The sequence below is a fragment of the Adelges cooleyi genome, unplaced genomic scaffold, assembly GCF_023614345.1.
Source record: "Adelges cooleyi isolate 19-005CV unplaced genomic scaffold, UGA_ACOO_1.1 ACOO_flye_CR_arks_rails_tigmint_CR_PRNA_23, whole genome shotgun sequence".
Lineage (NCBI taxonomy): Eukaryota > Metazoa > Arthropoda > Insecta > Hemiptera > Adelgidae > Adelges > Adelges cooleyi.
Genome location: NW_026095893.1, coordinates 7,592,871 through 7,619,382, shown reverse-complemented (window position 1 = coordinate 7,619,382; position 26,512 = coordinate 7,592,871). Strand labels below are relative to the sequence as shown.

General features: G+C 27.2%; 5 protein-coding genes across 11 annotated transcripts in view; 3 read left to right on the top strand and 2 right to left on the bottom strand.

Moving 5' to 3' along the window:
• Positions 1-1,528: 1,528 nt before the first annotated feature.
• On the bottom strand, positions 1,529-4,315 carry LOC126836072 (40S ribosomal protein S14a). Its single transcript, XM_050569072.1, has 4 exons — positions 4,173-4,315; positions 3,834-3,988; positions 3,552-3,639; positions 1,529-1,819 (listed from the first exon to the last, which is right to left on the bottom strand). Exons 2-4 carry the CDS (start codon positions 3,980-3,982, stop codon positions 1,601-1,603), a joined length of 456 nt encoding a protein of 151 aa, XP_050425029.1. The 5' UTR covers positions 3,983-3,988; positions 4,173-4,315; the 3' UTR covers positions 1,529-1,600.
• A 1,315-nt stretch (positions 4,316-5,630) lies between these two features.
• On the bottom strand, positions 5,631-8,288 carry LOC126836066 (tRNA-dihydrouridine(47) synthase [NAD(P)(+)]-like). The gene is made up of 2 exons (XM_050569060.1): positions 8,085-8,288; positions 5,631-7,691 (listed from the first exon to the last, which is right to left on the bottom strand). The coding sequence occupies exon 2, from the start codon at positions 7,647-7,649 to the stop codon at positions 5,805-5,807; it is 1,845 nt and encodes a 614-aa protein (XP_050425017.1). The 5' UTR covers positions 7,650-7,691; positions 8,085-8,288; the 3' UTR covers positions 5,631-5,804.
• Positions 8,289-8,471: 183 nt separating this feature from the next.
• On the top strand, positions 8,472-12,198 carry LOC126836067 (protein lin-9 homolog). 2 transcript variants are annotated; one of them, XM_050569062.1, is made up of 3 exons: positions 8,472-8,633; positions 9,332-9,478; positions 9,955-12,198. In XM_050569062.1, the coding sequence occupies exon 3, from the start codon at positions 10,088-10,090 to the stop codon at positions 11,885-11,887; it is 1,800 nt and encodes a 599-aa protein (XP_050425019.1). In that variant the 5' UTR covers positions 8,472-8,633; positions 9,332-9,478; positions 9,955-10,087; the 3' UTR covers positions 11,888-12,198. The 2 variants fall into 2 exon arrangements, with proteins under 2 accessions (XP_050425019.1, XP_050425018.1); XM_050569061.1 differs by lacking the exon at positions 9,332-9,478.
• A 1,431-nt stretch (positions 12,199-13,629) lies between these two features.
• LOC126835871 (putative leucine-rich repeat-containing protein DDB_G0290503) lies at positions 13,630-20,215 on the top strand. Its single transcript, XM_050568720.1, has 13 exons — positions 13,630-14,495; positions 14,623-14,842; positions 14,905-15,062; positions 15,139-15,383; positions 15,464-15,707; positions 15,862-16,044; positions 16,124-16,369; positions 17,518-17,692; positions 18,134-18,342; positions 18,476-18,691; positions 18,903-19,094; positions 19,226-19,384; positions 19,979-20,215. The coding sequence occupies exons 1-13, from the start codon at positions 13,713-13,715 to the stop codon at positions 20,213-20,215; spliced, it is 3,267 nt and encodes a 1,088-aa protein (XP_050424677.1). The 5' UTR covers positions 13,630-13,712.
• A 1,219-nt stretch (positions 20,216-21,434) lies between these two features.
• Positions 21,435-26,512, top strand: part of LOC126836062 (F-actin-monooxygenase Mical) — a 28,423-nt gene continuing 23,345 nt past the window's right edge. For 4 of the 6 annotated variants that reach the window (XM_050569051.1, XM_050569052.1, XM_050569055.1 and 1 more), the window contains exon 1: positions 21,435-21,863. The gene's annotated coding sequence lies outside the window, so the exon portion shown is untranslated. The remainder of the gene's footprint in view (positions 21,864-26,512) is intronic. The other 2 variants (XR_007685269.1, XM_050569054.1) reach the window with 1 other exon arrangement.

Below are 26,512 nucleotides of genomic sequence, written 5' to 3'. Positions count from 1 at the left end.
TAATTTTTTTATATAAAATTCCTTTTTATAGTGATCTGTAATCTACTCAGTATCTCATAGGGTTTGAATTGCAGTTTTTACAAAACGCGAACTCGATTTTTCACAAACCTTTTATTTTTGTATCAATTTTCGAAACTTAAATGATGACGTATATATTTTATTAACTTAACAAAAAAATTTTATTGGTCAACAATGTGTTTTGAATAATAACAATCAATTATTTTATGTTTTAATAATTTTGCTATGAAGGGTATTGCAATCTGACTTTTTTTTTTTTTTACCAAAAATATTGACATTTCAATTACTTAAGATGGTCCGATTTCAATTCTATTAAGAGATATGAATTCATTGACTACTTAACAAAGTTATGTCGGAAATGGAGTTTTTTTGTTTAAAAAAACGGCTTTTTTAAATTTGAAAAATGCTCAACTTTTTTAATTACAAAAAATTGAATTTTTTAAATGAAAACCGGTATCCTACATAACCTAGTAAGTACAAAACTGAAACATTATCTAGATAAGTAGGTGTAATTATACCAGGCTTTTAGATCTAAACTAAACCAAAATGGTTTTTACTCATAAAAAAAAAATAATACCTTGAAGCTTTAACAAATTAACCGGATAATTAATTGACAGTCGAAATTTATTAAACTACTTTTTCTTAAGTATTGCCTATATAAAACTACCAGCTTCCAATCCCCTTAAAGTTTAAACTTCAAATTATAGGACATGTGGTGAAGTGAGATTGAGTAACTGACTGCAGCTGTAGTAATTAGGCTGGGTTTGAACTTTGGAATATGGATGTAAATTATATTAACTAAATGCACATATACAATTATTTGTATATGGTCATAGATAATAACTATATGATTTAAAAAATGGAGATTTATAATCCATGTATTTGATAAAAGTAAACTTTAAAGCTCTGCCAGCACCTGGCCTAAAATTGTCCATAATTTTCTGGTCCTCACAGAAAAAATCCAGGTTATAATTATGCTTACGTGTAAACAAGGCTTACAGTAAGGTAAAAACTTATTTTTATTACACAAATCTGCTCAAAGAAAAACTATGTAACATTTTGTCCTTTTTCATCAAATTATTTCAATACTTGTAACTATACTTTGTAAAATAGCTAGTTCATACTATTTTGTAGAAAAACTAACATTTTGTTATTATACAGCCTTGAAATTTAAAAAATAGAAAATCTTGTTAAGGATTACTAATTAATTTTAAAAACACTAATAATTTAAAATTAACATCTAGCCTATAAGGTCCTTAAAAAATAAAAAATAATTCTTTTCGAAAACCATCAAGACGAGAAGACATTATTGAAAACATCTTGATACTAGTATAAACAGAAAATTAAATAAATGTAAATTATAATAACTGAGAAAATTTGTGTAGGCCCTAGTATATTATGTACAGTGAAGGAAAATATGTGGAAATTACAGGAATATGAACATTAGTAGTACAGTGAGCAATTTAAATTCTAAAAAATGAGTGTTCATTTAAATAACTAATACAGGTCATTTAAAGTAAAACCCAATTTATATTATTCGTGTTATACAAGGTGTAGTACAAAAAAAACAATATTGGGCGAACTACAAACGTCTACCCCTGCGACCACCCTTCCTGCGTGTAGAATCAGAAGGAATTGGTGTGACATCTTCGATTCTGCCAATTTTCATACTTGAACGAGCCAAAGCACGCAATGCAGATTGTGCTCCTGGACCTGGAGTTTTCGTTTTGTTTCCTCCAGTAGCTCTCAACTTAATATGTAAAGCAGTAATTCCTAATGTTTTGCATTTTTCTGCAACATCCTAAAATGATAAAAAAAAACTTTTATAAAACATTATAACACATGTATTGAACTATTTACACAATACCCCACCAAGTTTTACTAATTTTTCAGCATGTATTAAAGTTGTTTTAATATAAGTAATAATAAATCACTAAAAATCAATTCTCCTTTTAAACTATTATTACGTTGTCGCCATAGCACCAATGGTGCATTCAATCAACTGCACATTTTCAGGATAGGCAATACAATTCTCTTGGTTGGAATTTTAATAAAAATGATCATACTCATAGCTAAGTAACAATGTTTTAATTTCAACCAAAATAACCCCTATTGTAAAATAGTAATTGTTAATTATGGAGATATGATTCTTTAATTTTAATAAAAAATTATATTTTAGTTGAGTGACCAAACAGATAAAGGTTGAATGTTGATAATATCTACACAAACTTTAATAATAAACAAATATATCAGCTTTTAATTTATATAATACCTACTACTAAGTATTATCAGTTACAAAAACTTATAGTAATAAAGTTAAGTTCCTTAATTATCAAATTTGAATGATTTACAGATACATTTTGAGTCTATAGTATTCTCCCAGTGTTCTAGAAGTTCCGTTGTTCAAACACTAAATTTTACAAAAAAACTGGTTAATATGCTTTAAATTTTTTTATTTTGTTTAATATGAGGTTCTAAGGTGACGATTAGGTCTGATATTTTTAATTAGTTAGCGTTAGATAGGACTACAGTACCAATTAACCTGTAACTAGTAGAGTAACAAGAAGCCTCATAACAAATATGGGTAAGATAAGAAAATACTTTGAAGCAAAAATTAAAAATGTATAAAATAGTCAACTAAAATAGTTATAATAACTAAGCTTCTATCTTGAAGGCCATAGGATTTAAAATGTAGTTTTTATAAGAATAACAGCCAAGTTAGTTAATTATATAATCACTATTTATGTCTTAAAAATTAAACTATCATCAAATACCTATACCCTGTTCGCTGAGAGAGCATGCTGGGTTTGCGAATGTAGCCTGAAGACTAAGCAGCAAGACTAAGGCTGACAGACAGGGCGGACTTCGAAAATAACGCTAGTCACATTGGGTGCCGCGGGGGGATGCGCAGAACGGCTAATTTCCGTCGGGTCGCAGCATGCTCTCTCTGCGAGCAGGGTATAGTGCAGTTTTACTATAACTTATTTTTTTTTTAATAGTTTTTTGTTTTGTGTCAATAAGCCAAATAAGCTATACATTACTAACTTTTATAAATAATATAATGTAAAAGTTAACTAAACAAATTATTATTTAGCCGCCCTGCCCCCTTTTTACAAATTAAGGTAGTCAGTAATTTATAGGTAGTCAACTCTTTTGAACGAAAATTAGTATAAGAAATAAAATTTATAAAAGTATAAAATTTCAATGTGATTTTCATGATTTTTTTATCATAAATAAGCATTTTAAAACCAACTTTTATTATTTTGTAAAAATAAATTGTATTTATAGGCTTTATTCTTTAAACCGTCTATAATCAACTTTGTTGCAATAATTTGAACTTAAAAGAATGATTAGCCAAATCAACAAAATGAAACATATAAGTGATTACCTACATTATGTTTCAAAGAAATTACATTTTTTTTTGAAAATATGCTACAAATTATGTAGTACTTGAAATATTGATAGGTTAGGTTATGAAATTTGAATTATGTATACCCAATGTACTGAAGGTACAAATAAATGATTGCATTTACCTGAGCAGCCAACATAGCAGCATAAGGAGAAGCTTCGTCTCTGTCCGCCTTCACTTTCATACCACCAGTTACTCGGGCAATAGTTTCCCTATAAAATATTAAATGTTTTATTAAACTTTAAACAAAATAATTATACATTATAAACCTACTTTTAAACTAATTTATTAAATTATAAAAATATTATAAGGAATAATGTATTTATTTAGAATTCTTCGAAATACTAATTCTTAGATTATATAACTAATTTTAATAAAGAAATGTAAAATTCAAAAACAAAAATACCTTCCAGATAAATCCGTAACATGCACAAATGTATCGTTGAAACTAGCAAAAATATGTGCTACACCGTAGACTAGTTCACCTTCTTGGACTTGTGGTCCCAGTTGGATTACTGGTTCTTCTTTCTGTACCTTTCCTTTTCGTGGCGCCATTTTCTTCTAAAAAAATATTTTTAATTATTATTTTTCTTTAAAGTGGCAGTACAAAACAAATTATAGCCACATGGTCAAGGTAAACACAGCAGTGCAACGAAAAGTAAATTATATATATTTTTTAATGTTAATTGTTAATTGGTAAGAATATATAATACACTATAATAATGGAACAACAATATAAACTTACTCTGAATATTTAACTAGAAACTTCACAGCACAGACTTTGAAATTTTGAAGGCACAGATAAAAACTTGGCAATCCTATTCCAATGCCATGAGAAGAAGAGAGGTATACGAAACATTGAGGTTATTGTTGTATTGTAGCCCGTCGTCTAACAGTGTAACCAACGAGAGTATAGTTTTGACATAAATTAAATTCTTATTGTACAACTACATGACTTTTTGATAACATTTACACATTTAAACTAAAAAATGAATTTAAATACTCATTTAACTTGAGTAACTAAAGTAATTAAATTAGATAAGTAAGTTATAACAAGACTTTAGTAATAAGAATGTGTATTTTATATTTAATAATAATATATCAAATATATTAGATAGATACATTATTATGAGCATCACCATAGATTAAAAAATATATTTTATATGTATATAGGTAGATTTAGTTATAATACTTAGCTGTATATTTAATCTATGGTATCACGCTTAATTGGCAAACGACTCGTGGGTCGTGGGGTGCTTTGCCCGTCATATCTCAAACTGTTCGTAATTATTATTTTTAAATCTAAAAAATAATTTTTAGGTGTTTTACCCTAGTAAATATTTGTTTATAATATAATGAGCAACAACTATATTTAAAAAAAACAATTTATTTTTACTTATTGCTCGAATTGAAGGGAACATAAAAACTGAAAACAGTCGCCGTCCTCGTTTCGTTTTTATAAGTGATGGTTTTTTTAGGGGGGAAATTGACATTATGCTCCTTTTTTAAAGTAAAAACGTTCCCCTCTTTTATTTTTCCAATTTGAGCGCCGTATGTATTTAATTAGACAGAGCTGAAAATATCGTCTCAGTAGGTTAAAAAGTTATTAATATAAAAATAAACACGTATTATTGTAAAACCGTAACCTTCTCAAATCCGCACGAAACCTAAAATATTTGTCAAAATGTCATTTAATATCAACATTTTGATTTTAAAACCAATGACATTATTGATCTTACAGTTTTCGTTGTCCATTGTATATTAAAGGTACATCAGTGATTTATACATATAGGTATTTATGTACATTTATGTTTGTTGAGGTCAGGTGCAGACTGGACAGGCATTGGTCCAATGTATTAATGTCATAGTCACCAACAAAATTAAAAAAATAGCAATTTAATTTAGTATAAAACCGCTAAAAACTAGCCCCAAACTTAAAGGTCAAGGATTTACTAACCTATATCCTAAGCCCATTATTAAATTTGTAATTAAAATTTATAAATTAAAATACCATACTACTAATACTATATTGAAATAAGCAGATAACCTCTGTTTCATGTCAAGTTGTTAATTTTTTAAAAATAATAGGTATGTTATTAACATTATTTTTACAACACAAGAAAATATATTATACAAAGGTAATGGTCAATGTTTATTTTTAATTAAAGCATTAACTTAATAATAAAACAATAATTATAATATTATCACAATAACATTTGTGGTATAATATTAATTTCAGGTAAATAATCTTAAATAGTTGAAGATAAATTAAACAAAATTCGAAGATTAAAGAATTTTTCATACTTCACTCATATCATAGAATAGATATACATAACATAATTTAAGATTCAAAATTATCAGAACGTCTCAAATTTTACTACTTCCAAGAATTTGCTTTGTGTTTTGGTAAAAATTGAAAACCATCAGGAACAGGTCCTAATAGCATTTTACTGATTTCTATCCAATCTGCACAATTTCCACTGGCCATAATTGTCTCTAAATCGTTTCTTCCTCTATAGTTTGGAGGTCTTTCATTCACTTTTTGTGGTACACATTCTAAAATACCTACAGGTATATAACGATAACAAAATGATAGCCACTCTAATAAAAATCTTCTCGTTGTTTCTACACCTCTAGTGTCACTACCCCAATGCTCAAGGCCATAATTGACAAATTTTTTTAACATATCAAATCGTTCACTGCTACTTATATCCCAATGTCTTTTTTCTTTAATCTCTCTAAAAATCCAAGGTTTTATTAGAGCTCCTCGACCAATCATCGCACCTGAAATTTCTGGGTGTTCAATTTTTGAATTTTCATAATCTTCATATGACATTACATCTCCACTACTGAAAACTGGTATAGGACTAGCTAGCTTTGCACATTCATTTACATATTTCCAATCTGCCATTTTTGTATACCTTTGTTCTCTTGATCTCCCGTGAACTGTAACAAGAGAAACTCCACTGTCTTTGAACATCGGTATTAACTCGTGCACTAAATTTTGATCTTTACTTACACCTGAGCGGGTTTTAACAGTAAGTGGAACATCAAGTACAGTTCGCATACTTTTTAAACAAACTTCTAACTTTTTATTTCTTAGTAACAAACCACTACCTGCACCTTGTCGATATATTTGATCTAATGGACATCCTAGGTTAAGGTCTAAAAAGTCCATTTCTACATTTTCTTGAAGAACTTGTGCGCTTTTAGTTAACATGTATGGATTATTACCACAAATTTGAACACCAAATAGATCTTCTGACTCGTGTCTTTTAGTTAGAGCCCATTCTTGATTATGACCTTGTAATAAGCTTGAAGACAAAACCATTTCACTGCACGTAATATCAGCACCATATTCCTTACAAATCCTTCTAAATGGTAAATTCCCAACTGTAGTTAATGGTGCCAAGTATAATTTATTATTCCAATTTATTTGCCTAGCATTTTCTTCTATTAGTGGTCCAATATTTTTATTATTATCAATTTTTTTGACAGCTTCATTGCTTTTAGTAAAATCATATGTTTTTTTACGCAATTTAAACATATTTTCTTTTCCTAAACTTTTACAACTACTTTCTTTTTGTATCCAAATGTCATATTTATCTTGATCTACAACATTAGCTTCATTTTTAATATGATTTCTACCAAATCTACACGTAAGTCCTCTAGGACAACGACCTTTTAAGGAATATACATAACATGTATTGTCAATATCATCAGGTTTTTTTTCCAAATATTGTTTAACATCGTGCAAAAATTTGCAATTGTCATAAGGGCATGAACCTTTATCAGTGCCTTCAACAAGATTTGAACATAAATGGTCATGTACGTTTTGAGAGTAAGTACAATTTCGTGATTTGTTTTGACCTTTTAACACACTTTTACTACATTTTTGTTTTTTAGATGGAGGCTCATCTTCATTTATTTTGCTTTTATCTGTTTCTGATATACAATTTACCGCTAATTTGGGCTCATACTTTTCTATGATAAACTCTTTCTTTATACATGCTATACCTTTGTTTCTATTGGTAATGCTAAATTCGTTATCAACAAGATCCACATTCACTTCTAATTGTTTGCCACATTCATCAGTAGTTGGCAAAGTATTGTTAAGAGATTCTTTTTTTATAATCGCTATATCTTTATTTTCATGGGTAATGACTAATTCATTTTCAATCAACCCCAACTTGATTTCTGATTGTTTGCTACTTTCGTTCATTGTTGGCTTAGTATAGTTACTTACTGATGACAATTTTTGATTCTGGAAAAAAAACATTGCTAATTTAGTATCATTTGTATATAAATAGGGTAAGCCTGGCCAGGGTCGCAAACGTGTTAGGGCCTTGAAAGTCTCGGAGGCCTGAATATTTAACTTAACATGTAGTTTTGCTAGGGAAAAACAACTGTAAAAATTTACAAGTAAAACTTTTTATGAGGCTATTATAGAGATTTAAAATCCAAACCCCTTTAACTGCCAGGCTGATCCTGATCATAAATACAAAAATAAATAATTTTTCATAGGTTTTTCTAGCAAAAAAAACAACTAAATATTTTAATAACCTTAAATTTAAACTAGGTGTGCGTTTTGCTAAAATAAGAAAGGATTATTATGTAGTAGCTTTTAGAGTATAATATTTAAAAAAGGATAAGGTACCTTGTTGTAGCAGAAAATTTTACTCCGTAGTAAGATTGTTATTTTCTTTAGAAGTAGCAAATATCAGACAATAATAAAAACACAAATTAATACATAATGTTTAAGTTTTATTGACAATATTTTTATTGTAAAATCATTAAGCTATGTTTTAATATAAAGTTTATAAAATATGAACAAATTACAAAATGGAACTTTAAACAATTTTGTGAATTGTGATAATAGTTAATAGCATGATAATATGTCGATCTTTAGAACATAACCAACAAAATCTATTGATTTTTTTTTTGTTAGTAGACATCTTGATAGTTTGATTACAACTCATTTCCCCTGTATAAACCTTCACTGTTTAGCGTCTGCGACGAGAAGTTGGCGCGCCTGGCGATAATGTGGAATTTAAACTGGGAAATGTATTCCTCCGCGATTTTTATGAAATTTACGAATTTGTAATAATTAAATCATATTTGTAAATAATCATTTGTTCGTGTATAATTTGTACTGCAGACTTTACGACGGTTGAAATAGTTTTGCATTTGCAAGTATCAAATCAATGTGAGTACAATGTTGTTCCTTCGAAAATACCTTGTTAAGCATCTTGGTAGTATTTTTTAAATGACAACTGATATGGTTGTTTGCGCCATTTCCTTTTATATAGAAGTCGTTCAAATGATTTTCTTGACCTAGTACTTCGTTTCTATTATTTTTCGAACTTAATTCCAATTTTTCTCATTCTGGGATTATTATATATTGTACTTAACCTAAACCGTAAACACTCTAGATAAAAAAAAAACGGAACATAAGTACTTGAAATATTAATTTAAAAATTAATTACATATTTTTTTATTGCTCAAAATAACTTGTTACTTCACTAAAGTTCTTAATTTTGATAATTTAACTCATTATTTTTACTGCAGTTATTGGATGTGGTAGGTAGGTTTTTTGGTTATTGTTGAACTTTGAAGTTCAAACCCATTTTTACCTGATAAAATTACATCACTAATTTTCATATTCTATACAAAATAGTTCTTTCAAATAAAAGTATAATAAGTATCTAATAATTATAGTTACTGGTTATAAATTTTCAAATAACTTAATTAATTAACTAATAATTTTAGCAAAATTAAAAATGCTCATAGAGAAGTTATAATAGAAGTATTATATTTACTGTATTATTTGTAGGTATATATTTTATCTTTAGGGTTATACCATGTTAAAATTGAATCTAAAACCATTTTACAATATATTTTCAGGAGATCATAGTTGAACATTTACAATAATAAAATGAAACCATTACTTTTATTATCATTTCAAATGTTTACATTTAAATAATGTATTTTAATCACTTAAATTATTGACATACTACAAGTACAGTAAAAAAAAGCAATTTATTTATTTTTGTAAGTATTAAATATTTTTCAATAAAGATAATATATTAATGAAATGCGTATATTATAATAACAAACATTTGTTTATTAAAACATGTATAAATGCTGTATGATTTAAAAAATATATTAAATAATATTTTTATTTAATGGATATAAAAATATCTTTAAAAAAAAGGACATGTTTCATTAAAAACACTATAACTGTATTTTTTATTACTGTTTATCTATATATTTTTTACAAGTTTTTTAAGCTTCAGATTACACTTAAGATTATTACTTTGTATTGGGTTAGAATAAAGTTATAGTTTGGGCGGTATTGATAACTGTTCACTTATTTGGATAAAGACAGGCGCTGCACTAAGCAGAAAATCTGGATGACCCTTGCGTTACACTCTCTATTTTGTATTATTATTTGTTTTCCAGTTAAGCTCTTAAATAACTACATTAGCTTTAACTAAATGTAACTAATCATCATTATTTCCTTCTAGAATCATGTGGAGATGTTATTATACAGAAGAAAATGTATAAATGTGGAGTGTTGAATAATACAAGAATTTTGAACAATCAATCATTTAAGTAATTAAGGTATTTATACTTATTATATATTGTTAAAAATCAACAATGGATTCCGATAGCAGTGATATGGATGATGAATATGGTCAACTTAAGTTATGCCCAGCAGCCCTAGGCTTACAACCGGTAAACAAAAAAAATATTCCTAAACCTATTGATTCATCAAGTGCTGGAAAAGATAAACTAAATAGAAGAGGTATGCCAGTACGTATAAGAAAAAAAAACAAATTGTTTTTTGATGAAGAAGTCTTTAACACTTCAAAAAACCCATCGGTGAAACAAGAACGTATGATGTACCTAAATTCACCTAAGAAACAAACTCCAAAAAAATCTGAAGTCAAAGTTGAGCCTAAAACACCTAAAACTCCTAAACAAGATAAAATACAAAATCAAAAATTACAAACTCCAAAAATGTCTGTTAAAACTACTCCGACTATTAAGCTAAAAACTCCTAATGTTAAAACACCCGTTAAAAGTATCACAAAAAAATCTACTGAAAATGGTATTTCTAAACCGAAAATTCAAAAACTTGAGACTCCTAAAAATGTAGTATCTATTTCTAAACCAAAATCAGATACTGTAGATCGAAAGCGATGTCAAAAAGTTGGTCTGAAACTACGTAAAATTTTTCATTTACCAAAAGCAAAAAATTGGATTTATTATGAGTGGTTTTACAGTAATATTGATAAACCTCTGTTATATGAATCTGATTTTATGATGTGTGTGCAAGACTTTTTCCCTTCTTTTAAAATTAAAACAATGACTAGGAGGGAATGGTGTTTGTTACGACGAATGATGGGTAAACCTCGGAGATGTTCTCAAAATTTCTTTGATGAAGAGATTCGTGAGTTAGACCGAAGAAGAAAAAAAATTAGACTCTTACAACAAAGGAAGGCTAGAGATGAGGGTTTATTTAAAGATATACCCGATGAAATACCACTTCAGCTTACTGTAGGCACTAAAGTCACAGCTATGCTACGAAGTAAAGCTGAGGAAGGCTTATTTAATGGTACAATTGAAGCTTTAGATGTTTCTAATAACACTTATAGAATTCATTTCGATAAACCTGGTTTAGGTACACATTCTGTTCCTGATTATGAAGTATGTTCAAATCAACCAGCAGAAACAATTTCAAAAAATTTGTTACTTCAAATGTGTCGTCCTCGAATACCTTACCATAACCGTTCTATATCGCCAGAATCTAAATTAGAAACTGTGAATATTGAACAGAACACTGAGGTGCAATACTCGATGAAACTTTTAGAATCAACAGTAAAGTTTAGAAAAATTTTGACTGCTAAAAAACAATATGTCCAAACATTACGTAATATGAATTCTGAGGCAGAAAGAATGACACTGTACAATGAGGAAATCACACCAGATTTTCAAAGTCGTTATGCTAAAATTGTTTTAGAATTAGATAATTTAAACCTTAATTTAACTTCTGTCATGTGCGTGCTAAGTGAAGAAATTAAAGTATTAGCCCCTGAAGAAGCCGAAACATGGCCGTTAATCACGGATTACTTACAAAATCAGTCATTTGATGAAGCTGAACAAATGATTGAACAAAATAAAGAAGTGACAGAAGCTCGTTTTGTGGCTGATGATCAACCAATGTTAGCTTTAATCAAAGATTTATTAGCACTAATGCTTCAGGTAAAAACATTAACTGAAAATGAACCTACGGCCTATGAATTGGATGCTTTAAAAAGAACTATGGTTGAAATAAAACTCAAACTCAGTCAATCCAATCAAAAATCATTTGAAAATTGTGTAGAAATTCATATGCAGCAAATTCAATCTAGTTTAGATACTTACCATACTTTATCTTCAAGTAGTAGAAAATAGCATATAATTTCTTAGAAGTATGTTATATTTGATTAAAAAATATATAATTAATTAGGAATTTTATAAAATCAATGATACATATTTTAAAGATAAAAATTGTTGTTGTTTTAGCTTTGATGCAATAATAGCTGAGATATTTTTTTAGTTTTTATATTTAGTTACTTAATAAATCAAAATTATGAATCGGGTTTTCTTTAAATTTTAATTCATTTGTGTGAACTGATTAATTTTGGCTTATTAAATAACTAATTAACGGCTTAACTGTATACATAATAAATTATAATATCATTGTATTAAATATATAATGTAACTGTTATTTGCATCTGGGTTTGTGTTTTTTTTTTGTATTTAAAATTATTGTATGGTTATAAAAATTAATTATATCATTCTTAATACTAATAAAAAACCATTTTCAACTTAACATATAATATGTTTAATAAGTAATAACATCAAGTTTTAATAATAACAATTTTTTTAAGTATAGTATTATTTTATAAATACTTGTTTTTCTCCTGTTTTAAAATCAAGAACAATTAAATGAACATCTTTATTAAATATTTGTATTTTTACCGACCATAGCATACTTCTTAGAACTATAATAAAATAATACATGTATATTATAGTGAATTTATTTGTATATTCTGTATTTCTGTAGATAAACTTACTATTTATAATATAAACTACAAAAATTGATTTTTTATGATCAATTGTTCAAGTGTTTAAAAAAGGAAATAGAAAACAGTGTAAATAAGGTATATTTTCATTACAATAAATTATTGTCATATCATTACTATTGAAATGTTATGTGTTAGATCGCTTTTAAACTGAATTATTTTTTTGTCATTTGATGTGGTTCTACTTAAATATAATATTTTTAAAACAAAACTTTTTTCAATATTGAGTCATTTTAACATTATTAAAATTCTCTTTACTGATTTTATTTAGTTTTACCTATTGTTTTGTGAATTAAATTGTAAGACAAAAAAACCAAATTTTTGGTCAATTTTTATTTTATTTCAAGTTTTATAATAAAGCATGCATCTAATAAAGTAAATTTTTATTTTATATATTAATTTTATTATTTCTTTTTTTTTATTTAATAAATTGCAATCTTTTATTTAGTAATGTTTTTCTATTTATCTTTTCAGTTCTTTTTATCTTTGATGCGTTTTTCGTATTTATAGAATTATATTTTAGTTTTGTATAAAATAGTCAATATTAAACGTAATAATTTTTGGTTATTATTAAGGATTTTTACTTTATACTGTGAAGACTTATTTAATGTGTGTGAAAGTTATGTTAAGTATTTTAAAAGTTGAATATTTATAACTCTAATATAAACATGTTAATTGAATTATCATGATGTATTTGTTGTTTTGTTTATACATATTGTATCATATTATAATTATTGAATCAAATATTTGAGAAGTAAACATTAAATTGTAAAAATAACAATATTGTAATTTAGTCAATACCCTATGTTATATTAGCTCAATGTGTTAAAATATGTTTAAATGATATTATAAATATGCTATACATAATAAATTATAACAATTAAATTAGTTATTTTGTGTGAATATTGAATAAAATACTACTATAATATTTGTAATAGTGATATTTTTGTTTTATTTTATCTTATCTTTATTAGTCACTGACTTATTATTTGTGTTCTATGTGTATTTTCCTATTAAATGTTGTCATAGCAACTTCTAATCATAAAAACATAAATAAATAAATAAACAAATACAATTTTAAAACTGTGGTAATTTATAAAGTGTACATAGAATAATAATTTTTATTTTACAATCAGTGGATTGAAATAAAAATGTCTGAACCTGAGGATTTTTTAAGTACAAAAGAAGAAAGTGAACTAAAAAAAGATGAACATATAGTAGATAGTGCTGTTATGCAAATGGCTAACTCGGATGAACAATATATGTCGGAATATGATATATTAGGTGAGGAAACTGAGCACATTAGAGAGCATGAGTGGTATAACGAAGAACATGAGTACAAATCTCAACAAGATTCTGCCCAACATACTGAAGTAATTGATTTAAAATACAGTGATATTGAAAATACTCAAACTCAGGAACTTACTTTTTTTGATGAATTTGAAAACACTTCACATGAAGAACAACTTATTGATGGTGATAGTCATAAAAAATATGAATTAAGTGGCATTGAATTGCCGTTAGATGGTTTTGTAAACTATGAAATAAAAACATTTGTGGAGAAGTTAAATGAATTTCCAACTGAAAAAGATTTAGAACACAACAAAAAAGTTGATATGTTATCGGAAAATATATCCGTAGTAGGTGATCTATCTTTAGAATTTGAAAATATTGATGAGGAGTACCAAGCACAAGATGTAGAGACTGAAACGCATACAAATAATTTAGAGGATAAAACTCCTTATTCTTTAGGTTCAGAAAGTATAAAAAATGGTATCATAGGCACACAATCTAAATTAAAAGACACCGATTTGGAAAAACCACAGTTGGTGGTTCTAGAACCAGAAAATCCTGTAATGATGAGGTTTCAAAATACTCTTAAACAGCATTTACTAAAACAAAAGTATGGTTTAAGTCAAGAAATATTAACCCTGGTAAGTAAATAATTAATAAATTATAACTTTTCTATTGAAATAATATGTATATATATATATATAATATGTTTCAATAGTTAATTATAATCAATATTGTAGGAAGAGATTTTTACACTATTTTTTTAAGGAAGGAGTAGTAAAAACTAAGCAAAATGATAAACTATCAATTGGAAATCAAATAAATACACTAGTTTGTCAAGCGGAAACTCAGAATACATCATTAAGCAAGTTGCATAAAATTAAATCCGAGTTGAAAACAGCAAAAGAACAAGTTGAACTACATAAGGATCGAGGAAAAGAACGCTCTATCGAGCTCTTCAAAATCATAGCAGAAGAAACTAAAACACGTAATACTAAATAAATTTATTTAATAAACTTTTTACGAAAATATTAAGTTGTACTTAATTAGTTTCAGATTTAAAAAGACAATTAGATTGCAGTAGAGGGCTTTTAAATGAACTAATAAAATATGAGAAAGAACAAGAATCAACTTTTGTTTTGTGTAATCAAAAAGAATCACAAGTAAAATATCATAAAAAAAGATTGTTAAATGAGCAACAGAAACAGGTAAGATAAATGGAACATAACTCCTTTATATGTATATAAAAGAGCTATTGCTAACAAAAACTATTTTTGAAAATAGGATTTGTTATTATTGTCTTTAACTCAAGAAATTATACGATTGGAAGACCGGCTCAAACAGTTAGGAGAACAAGCAGAAACCAAGTATAATGAAAAAGAATTGTTAAAACAAAAAGTCATGGACTGCTCAACTGATCTTGATACTATAAATGGAGATAATACAAAAATTGCATTGCTGTGGAATGAAGTTTTAATCAGTATTCAACAGCGTGATCGACAGTTCCATAAAATAAAAAATGACTTACAGTACATATTTGTGCCATCAATAATTGTTTTAAATATTTTAAAATATTCAATTTAATTATATATCTTATATGAATTTCTAGGGAAGCGAAAAATCGATATAAGACAATATTATTAGAAGCAAACAGCTATAAACGTAGTGCTCAAGAAGAAATAAAAAAAAATGAAGATTTCACTACTAAATTAAATAAGTTAAAACGAGAGCAATCCGGTTTACAGCAAAACTTAAACAATTGTTTAAATAAATTAAACAAATTAAGAGATGAGCATTCTGAACTATTACAAATCATAAAGTTTCAAAACATTAATTTAAATGACTTATCAGCAGTAAGAAAAATTGTTGATTAAAAATATTGTTTAGACAGAGTTGTGCACTAGAAAAATTATTTGAATAAAACAATGATTATTTAGATAACATTTTATTCGAATGATGCATAACTCTGATTTTAGGTAGTATTTAAATAAAAATAAATGATTTTAGGAACAAAGATCAATTAAAAAAGAGATGGAAGTATCATTGCATTCGCTAGAAAGAATTTCAAATCAGAAATTAAAATATGAAGATGAAATTGTGGACGAATTAAAAAAACAATTATTTGCAAACAAACATTGTATTCATATGAATAACAAAATTAATGAAGTTAAAACACAAAACAAGGAACACGTAAATGCAAACATTATTTTATTTAATTAAGTTTATTTTGTTAAAACTTCAACTTAATCTGATATGTATTATACTTTAGGAGTTAATGCTAGTTCAATCTGAAAATAGTCTCTCTCAAATCTTATTGAAATCTGAACAATATCGCTCTCTTATTACTAATTTAGAAAAAGAAATAGATAAAAATACAAAGATTATGAAAGAAAAAGGACAAGTAATGATTGATTTGGAATCTGAATTAAATAAGTTGTACTCTGAAATTGAACGAAAATCAAGACAAGTTGATGTAGAAACCAAGCATTTGGAAGCTGTAAAAAAAAAGTTTGGTGTAAGTTTTTTATAAGTTATCTAGGCTAGTATGATTTATATATATTTTTTCTAAATAATTATTTTTATTCGTTTAAGTATACCTTAATGTCAGTAATGTAATTTTCTAAAATATATAGGGTGTTCCAGGAAGCAGCCACATTTTGAAAATTCTATAACTTTTTTAATATTTGTATAAAAAAAAAATAACATACCATTGTGTTCAGGAGGTCCTGAGGTTTATGTGTGAAATATAACATTGGGCATATGACTGCCCCTGCTTGCCCTACAGGCCATCAATTCAACATCCATGAAATTTCGGATGACGCGTTCGCAGATTTCGACGTCTATAGCACCCATCACTCGTCTGATTTCCGTGGCCACCACGGTCTTGTGACCTGACTCCCTGCAACTTTTTCTTATGGGGATACGTAAAGTCAAGAAAAATTGGCAGGTCACAACACCGTGGTGGCCACGGAAATCAGGAAATCAGTTTTGGATGGAATGACCTAGACATCGAAATCTGCAAACGCGTCATCTGAAATTTCATGGACGTTAAATTGATGGCCTGCTGTAGGGCGAGCAGGGATGATCATATGCCCGATGGTATGTTCCACACATAAACCTCAAGACTTCCTGAACACAATGGTATGTGATATTTTTATTTTGGACGAATATTAGAAAAGTTATAGAATTTTCAAAATGTGGCTGCTTTCTGGAACACCCTATATATATATATATATATATATCACTTAACACATTCACTGCATAAATGTGTTCTTGTGTCAACATCTCAATATATTTCAATTGGTTATAAATTTAGTTAGGTTATAAACCTTTTATTTGCGGTAGCATCATTGAATATTTTTTACAAAATATGTGAATAAATATGTATAATGTACTGAAGTTTTCTAAAAAGTTAATTTTTCGTTCTCTCCAGGAATGTGTGTACAAATAGGGTATGCAGAAAATTTGTAAAATTAACCTTTTTTAAGCCATTATTATTTTTTACAATATTTTTCGTATAACAATGTTACATAATACTGTTGATCATTCTATAAAAATTTGCTTCAAATTTAATAAGAACACGGTTGGTTCAAATATTAATTAAGAATGATGTTATTGTTAATAGATATAGTTAATGCTAATTAAATATTCACTTTTTCATAGGAGGGTAATGTGATGACTCCTCAATTACAAGTTGTTCAAGTAAAAAAAAAAATAGAAGAAATTGGTAATGAAATTGATGTTCTCAAAGAGTCTTGGTTAAAAAAACAAAGTCATAATATGCAATTGACTCAAGAACGAAATGAACAAATAGAAGAACTTAATAAAGTTCGCAAATGTAAGAACCTACATTAACTACTAGATCAAATGTTTGGCTAAACAATTAAAGTTTTATTGTAAATAACAATGCACAGTTATTGTTGTTTTTTTGTGAAGCATTGATAACCCGGACCATAAACTTTTTTTGTTTATTTTGCTATTTTTAGTTTAGGGACTATACTACGTCTCATAATATTAATTTGTGAAATTGCAATATGTTGTATTTGTATTTTAATCGGGCACAAATCAAAACAGAAGAGTCTAAATTTGAATAAGGCTAGTAAAAAAATGGTTTTATGTAGATCTGATAAAATTTTCATAATCATTAATTAATGATAGCAATAAAATAATAATAATTTGTTTTGGAGAGTAAAAATTGTGCCAGAGGACTAAAACCCCTTATCCAGTCTGCTTCCAATTTTAATATTATAATATGAATGATAATTTTATTTTTGTATAGACACTATGGTGGTAGAAGCTAAAAATGTTAAATTAGAACAAGAAATTACTCGTTTATGCAAAGAAACTGATCAATACAAACGAAAGTTTGTTAATATGAGAAATGCCATACTAAAGTTTAATGAGAAATTTAGCCAAAGTAAAGGGAAAAGTAGTAATTTATCAATTGAAAATGAATGGATACAGAATGCATACATAGCAGAATTAAAGGTTATTTGCAAATGATACATTGTTGTTTTCTAATACACTATTTTATTTGTTATAATAATAAAATAAGTACATGCTTAACAATTTCTTAAATATAGTAACAGTATAAAAATTATATCTAACAATGCCATTTTAGGAAAATGAACAACGTTGTTTGGAATATACCGATTATTTAAAAACGATAAAAAACGAATTAGATGAAATGCGAAATACATATTTAGAAAAACAAAGAGAAAATATATCATGGGATAATAAAATCAAGCAAATTATTGAAATGAAAAAAGAAATTCATCAAAAAGAAGGTGATTCAGGAGAAATTGATGCTATGAAAAATGAAATACATAGGATGCAAGTATGTCACCTGTATGGACCTATATTTGTTTACATATATAAACTAACTAAGGTCCTATTCTCTTTTAGTTTAAAAAGTAACCAAAAAACAACAAAATATCAATTAAAACAATACAATATATTTTAATGTATCATTAAATTTAATTCCGTTAATTGTGTTTCACTTAAATACCAATTAATTTTAAACATTGTAGTATATTTTTATTTTTTAGATAAGAGAAAGCCAGTTGAAAAAAACATTAGAGAAAATAATGTCTGATTTAGAAGGTTGTATAACCAGACGCGAAATGATTTATAACACAGTTGCGGCAAAGGATGTTCGGCTTAAGGGTAAAAATGAGACAAAACAAAAACTTATGAAGAAACTTGACGATCTACGAATGAGTATACAAAAATCTAAAATTGTAATTAAATTTTAATATTGGATTTTGAAGTGTTAGATATGATGCAAACACACTAGTATTAATAAAACTTGTATGTGTCAAGTATAATAAATTTGTTATATTATTAATATGCATGTGTTATGGTTTTTTAGGAGTGTAAGAAATTGGATCGAGATGTAAAGGACTTACAAAATGGAAAAGAGGAATTAGAAAGTAAACTAATTTTTTTGAATGAGGAATTAAACCAGATAAAAAAAGATATTGATAGCCTAGTACAGGAAACAGAATATACCTGTGCTATGAAAATAAAAGTATGTAAATCAATAATATAATATAATTTATCGTAATGAATATGTGTTAAACAATAGTACAAGTTTGTGGTGTGTTGGTAAATAATGATAACTGGGAGGGGGAGTTAACAAACAGCTACTACACCAAAAATATTATTAATATTATTAAATAGCAATAAATGTTTAAAAGTATGGATAATTTTAATTATTTTTGCCATAATAATATAGACGTATTTTTACAGTATATCTATTTTTAATTTTTTGAAGTAGACAAGTTTAAAAAAAAAAAATGTATGTACCACTTAACCTGCCATTGCTACACAGTGCATATTTTTAGTTTTTCTGAAAAAAAATTTTTCCTGAATTTTCTCATAATTATTTTCATTCCTCTAAGAATTTTTTATGACATGTTTATTTTTTAATGTGATTGACAGTGATTACATTTACCTACTAAGAAGTATTATTAAGCATATAGCTCAATTTTTCATTTGTCATAAATCATAATTCTGAAATTCTTACAACTCAGTAATTGTACAGTTATAATGTAATATCTATTATACGATCTATTCACAATTTTTAATTATATTAACATATTAGTTGTATTTGATTTTATAGAACATTGAACAGTTGAGTCAGAAGCAAAATTATGCAAAATATTTGGATGAAATAAAACAAGGAAAATATCGGTTGCTAATTAAAAATGAAGAAAAAATGAATGAAGAAATTACAACTAATTGGAAGAAAAATGCAGATATAATAAATGTTGTAGAGACTTTGAAAAATGACTTTCCCGATTTAAATTATCAAATTATACGTTTAATAAATCTTCTTACATCTATTGATAATTCTTAAAAGTTAAATCTTTATTATTGTGTTTTATTCTTACAATAAAAGAAATGTATAATTGTTTAAAATCATTTATGTAATTGTTGATATTTATTCCTGTTAGTATTATAGACAAATTATTGTAAATTATTGTTCAAGAATGAATTTTTTTTTAAGAGAATTTAATAGTATACCACCACAAACAAGTGTTTGTGGGCAAAATGGGCAATAAAATATACTTGTACATTTTTTATAACTGATCACTATTCAATTGTAGTAAATATATGGAATATCTCACATAATTGCATTAACGATTTTAACCCATAATAAATAAAAATTATGAAATTTAAGTTTTCCCGTTTAATTTAACACCATGCGATTTATGAATCATGATAAGGAACTTTGAGTGTCTAACTGCTATTCAAATGTTTACTGAAATTTGCAATAGTTTCTGGACATTTCTGATTTTAACATATTGAAATACGTTTCATAACGAACTAGTACACTTAAAAAACGAGTAAATAATTGTACTTAGTGGATGCAAGTATAATACCTATTGGCTTTACCAGATTACCTACATAGATAGCAGATACTAGATAGTAGATAGGTACAAACACAGATATATATAATAAACTAGATTGCTAACTAGCGATAAGAATTGAAGCCGATAGTCCGCCATTCTGGTGGGATTTATGTGTGTTATCAATGCATATATTATACATCTGTATATACTATTGTATCAATAATATATATATATGTGATTGTTATAATCATATATTATTTTCGCGTGATAAGATTCTAATTCTCACCAGGATGGCCGAAAGTGGCTGCTTCAATCTTCTCTATTGGTGGTATTACAGTTAGCAATCTAGTTTATTATATTTATCTGTGGGTACAAACTACAATAATTCCTATAAATCCGTTATCACTTATCCGACTAAATTATCATGTACCAGACAAAGCCCTAATGAGTCACGAGTAGTATGAATTCGCGTCCCCCTCTTTCATAGTTTTGTTGAATGTACACTGAGACAGTTGGATAATTGTTAAATTATTTTAAAATAAAAATAAAATATTTTAGATGTAAAAATAATAATTGTAGTAGACCGTAGTCAGTATATTTTGTCTAATTTACGCGGTATTATATTATACAGTGTTGCCGTCGCTCCGTACTTCTAGATTATATACCCGACAAACTTGCTATATTGCATTGATTTTAATACACATTCGCTATTGCAGCTGCAGTCTGCACTGCAGCCCTCGTGCCGCCCTTGCGTGGTGTTTCGTTTCTTCATAACATGTTATTTTGTTTATCATAATGGTCGTTGTTACTAGTTTCGTACTGTGATTAAGTAAAATTATTTTTGATCAAAATGTATTTTATTTTAATAGTTATTGTTTAGTTTTTTCTTTATTTATATTTTCGAGTACTTCTAGTATTTCTTCTATTTAATCTTTTTTTATTAATTAAATGATAAGGAAAATAGTTTAATAGGATTTAGTAGTACCTTTTTAGTCTTCGTTTTATTATTCATATAAAATCTACATTTCATTTAAAAAATAATTGTTCAAGAACTATGTAGAAACATTAAAAATACACTTAAACTGTCGTTTTGAAAAAATTTGGATTATTTTACACAATATTATGTAGCTGTATTCAAAAAACTAAAAAGAGGTCAGTACAATTTTTCGTTTACTAAATAGGTTAAACAATTTGGTAATAAATAACTAATTTTTCCAAATTTGATGAACTGTAGAGTATAGGCTAATATTTATACTGAATTTTTTTATTAGGTTTTTCCCAATAATCATTTCACATCACTTACTTTTTAATGGTTTTTATATCAGTTGTTAATGTGAGTATGGCTTGTCAGCTTTAATAGTTCTGAATACGCTAAATTATCTATGTTGTATATAAACAATAACTTAATATGTCAATTGATTCAATTTAGTTGATAGTTGTGGATTTCATAGTAGTAAACTAACCATGATACTATTTTAAAAAGGAGCGAAAAAAATGACCAGGATGTTCATACTTTTAATATAACTAGGTATCTGTATTTATATACATCAATTTTTTATTTGTACAAAAGATACCTTCATGCACAAAAGTACATTATTATCTTTTATGTTAAATATTATAATTTTAATACATATTAACATTATTAATTATTAGTAATTACAAATTAAAAGTAATTTGAAAAAAATTCCCCCCTGCACTCATAGTGAATTTGTATGTGTGTTATACATTATATTTATACGTGCAAAAGAAAAACATTTAGGCATTCAATAATTAATTTACCAAGTATTTTTAAGTGAATTGTTTTATTTGTACACTGCTGAATAAAAATGAAGTAGTTGTACAAGTAAGCGAAAAAAAACTATAAATCAGCGATTATTTTTTTTTTATGTTTTTACGTTTGCTACTCCCAACGATTGGCGCATAAACGGTTTAGATTTAGCATTTTTGAGCCTAAAGATGGCTACCAAACAAGTTTTCTCCAGAAAAGGTGTAGGTGGTCATTTCTCTCCCCAGACAGTTGCCCGACTGGAGGAACAAACCGCCAGTAGCCAACTTTCGAACGGGTGACAGTGCGTTGGTATACTGCCACCTTATCTCAATCCACCACACGCCTGCCCCCCTGCAGTCAACTAATATTCCACTGGTATAATGTATGAATTTTCTAGTGCTCTAGGGTAAAACATGTGAAGTCCAAAATTGATAGTAATAAAACATTTTATTTTATCTATAAAAGGGGTTTTTTATTGTATCGTAACACAAGAGGCAATACCACCTATTTTATTTTTTCTAAACTTAATATGAGAAAAAAAAAGTTTCAATTACCATTCAATACCGTTATAACTATGTTTTCCGTTATTCAATTTGTGTCATCTTTTGACTTTATTGTAAATTTGAGCCCTCTAGTCAATGCCTCGTGAAATTTTAAATAATACAGTGTTACTAATTAAATTTGACTAGTATGCTACTATGCTGCTACTAAGATATATTAAAACTAATTGTTTTTGTTTTTTCAATCAATATCCTCATTTAAAATTTGCAATTTAAGTAAAACATGCTAGCAAGAAATGAATGAGGATTTAGACTAGAAATGACAAATTAAACAATTAGATGATAGCCTGCTGTTTTTAATTTAAATATTCTATTTTTACTAAATCTGAATGTAATGGACTTTTATGCCACATTCGAAAGATGTAAAAAAAGATTATAAATTAAAAAGCTATTATAAATAATTAATTTTGAAAATATACTATAGAAAGCTAATATTGTTTCCTAATATTCCTGCAGGTGTAATCAGCAGAAAAAAAACTTTAAATCCCGATGCTTAATATTAACTTAACCATCATAATAATTGTATTATATTTAAAATTAAAATAAAATTAAGATTTATCTTTAGTATGGAAAAATAAAATCCTGATTAATTTAACGACTTTTTAGAATTATCTGCTTTATTAATAAATGCAAATTTATTAAAAACTTATTTTTATTCATTTTTTAACTTATTTTTTTGGACATCTACGAATTTTGCTACAAAATATTGTTAGTTTAAGAGTTATGACTAACATTAAGCTATTTTTATGATTACTGTGCGACTTAATATGCAGTAAAATGTATTTTAAATACATTTTTTTTTTGTGCGAAGGTCCTTATTTTTAAATGTTTTTACAATCGCTCACGCAATGTAGTTTGTAGTGGGTTGATATCCTTTGTTTACTTTATGATGCTTGCCATGTAGGAGGGTTATGTGATTATACCGACTATACTCAGGGGTCATCAAACAGAAAAATCATTGCGACATTCATTTCCATGCTATACCTTCATATTATTATCATTATCTCTATTGCCGTAGACCATCCTGTCCAATGTTCCAGTTCAGTTAACATTAAACTTCGAGTTACAATAGGGTTAGATTCATACACGTTTGTCACTTATATCAGTTTGAATAATGCGTTGTACTGCAGGAAATAGTCTGTTGAAGTTTTTTTAATGTAGTGATATAGATAAGTTATTTTTGGCATTTTGAAACGTGTTTTAAGAATTTGACCGTTTTTGATTTTGTGCCAACAATTTGCACTTCAATGTTGATTTCATTTGATAGAAAATCCTAAGAAATGTTGTGATTATATTCCGAATATAATATGATATGGACAAAGAATAATATTGGTTTGACGCATTTTACTCGTATCTCAAAGACCTTGAGATACCATAATAGACATACATAAATTACTTCATTCCGTTAAAGATCTTTTTGTATAGATTTCAACTATTTTACGTAATGAATATCGTATATTTTATAAATGTAAAAAAACGCTTATAATATAATATTAATTGTGTAGTTCTTGTTAATTGTTCATATAAGGATGTCACCGAGTATGAAATTAAAAATACTAGTAAAACAATTTTTTTTAGTAACCTTTTGTTTAACAAACTAGAGCAAATACCACAAAATCACTATTTCATTTATTAAAACTATTGTTATAATTTGTTATTTACGTTTTTCTCCTTTCTTCATTTTTCCTTGACCATGAACTATTAATACACAATTATTTCAGCTGTAAATCGGTCTACTTTTAAAGTAATATATAAATAATAATAAATAACAATAAAATACAAATTATGTAATATTTTATTAAATATCTTATACGTTAGGTATTTATTTTTCTGCAAATACCTAACTGAAACTAATTTATTTATAATAAAAATATAATATATTGTTATGAGGCCTTTTGAAACCTTATATTTGCCGTATAAATATTAGGTATTTTACTATCTAGTGTCTTAATTATTGTAAAAGACAATAACTCTTTTATAAAGCTCATATACTATTATTTAATTTGAGTATAGCCTTGGAAGTATTTTTTATCGGACAGCTGTAATATATCTGAGGTATATTGCACACGGTACAGAAGTGAGTAATAACTAATAACAAGTACATCTCTCATTTTTCTGTAATGTTTATTATCATACTTTTTTAAAAATATTATTTACGCAATTAGGTACAAAATTAGTGTTTGTAAATTAATGCGGTCACATAAATTGTAATAAGCGAAATATGTTGAAATCAGATTTAATAACACATTACAATGAATAAATACAATTATTATCCGCTGGTGTGACCTAGAAAAAAATGTGCCTCGTCTTCCGAGTCTATTATGAACACAACTAAACAAATAATCCTATTAAGTCGTGCCTATTTAGCGAATCACATAAATGGACTTTTTATGAAAGTATTAAAACAAATAATTTATAATGTTTGCCCATGTCCTATAGTCATTTCGTTAATGAATTTATATTGATATTTTCTCAAGGTCATGCGCGGTCGTTGTATTCTTAAGCCTCGGGGTTGTTGTCTGTATTTACTCGGTCAATTAATTATAGGGAACCCGCAGAATCGTCTTATCGCCGGTAAAAGAAAGTGGCTCACTATAGTCAGATTGTAGGCAAAATCCCGCACGCATGTGATCTCTCTTTATACACTTGTTTGGAAACCGCAAGCTAGATAATAAATCCGAATTTCTAGCTGTACTTTTGAGGCGTTCGTCGGACCGGATAGAATTATTGGGAAAATCTCGGTTACTATAATAACGTAATGGAACTAATTAGAGCAAATTACGGACTTCACAACGCGTTTGTGCACGTTATGAATGTTATTATGCGGTCTGATTGTCTAATATTATCATCTCCTGTATTATAGCTGAAGCAACGCTTATCCTGTGTGTATATTATAAGGAATAATGGTGGCCGCTTACCGACCCTAACACTGCTAACGAACTTGCTTAATTGTTATGAACAATGCTTTAATCGCGTCTTTCAAATTGCACGAAATTCTTCAAGTAATAAAACCATTATAATTTAAGAAATTCAAATTAAACAATTAATTATATAGTAAATATAATAATTATATATAATTAGTTATGTCGTACTATGCCGTTATGTTTTATCGTTATTAAGTATAATAAAGCGACAAACCTTATTTAAGTATAACATTTTGTTTGATCTAGTTTATACAGTTTACTGTTTGCTATAAAGTTATTACTTGTAATTTTTCAAGCGGTCTTGCTTTTATTGTACTATACAAAGTTGGAGCACCTCAGATTCTCAGAATTATGCAATTAAAAATGAAACTTATATGTTAAATCTGACATGTTATGCTATCAAATAATGTTTTAACGTATATTAGCCCAATGATAATTCCGAATAATTATGGCTATCTAGTAAATGTATTGAATTCACCAAATGCCAAGTAACACCTTGTTAAAAACATCGCAATTGGTAGTGTCCTAAATAGTTGGCATCCGCCGATA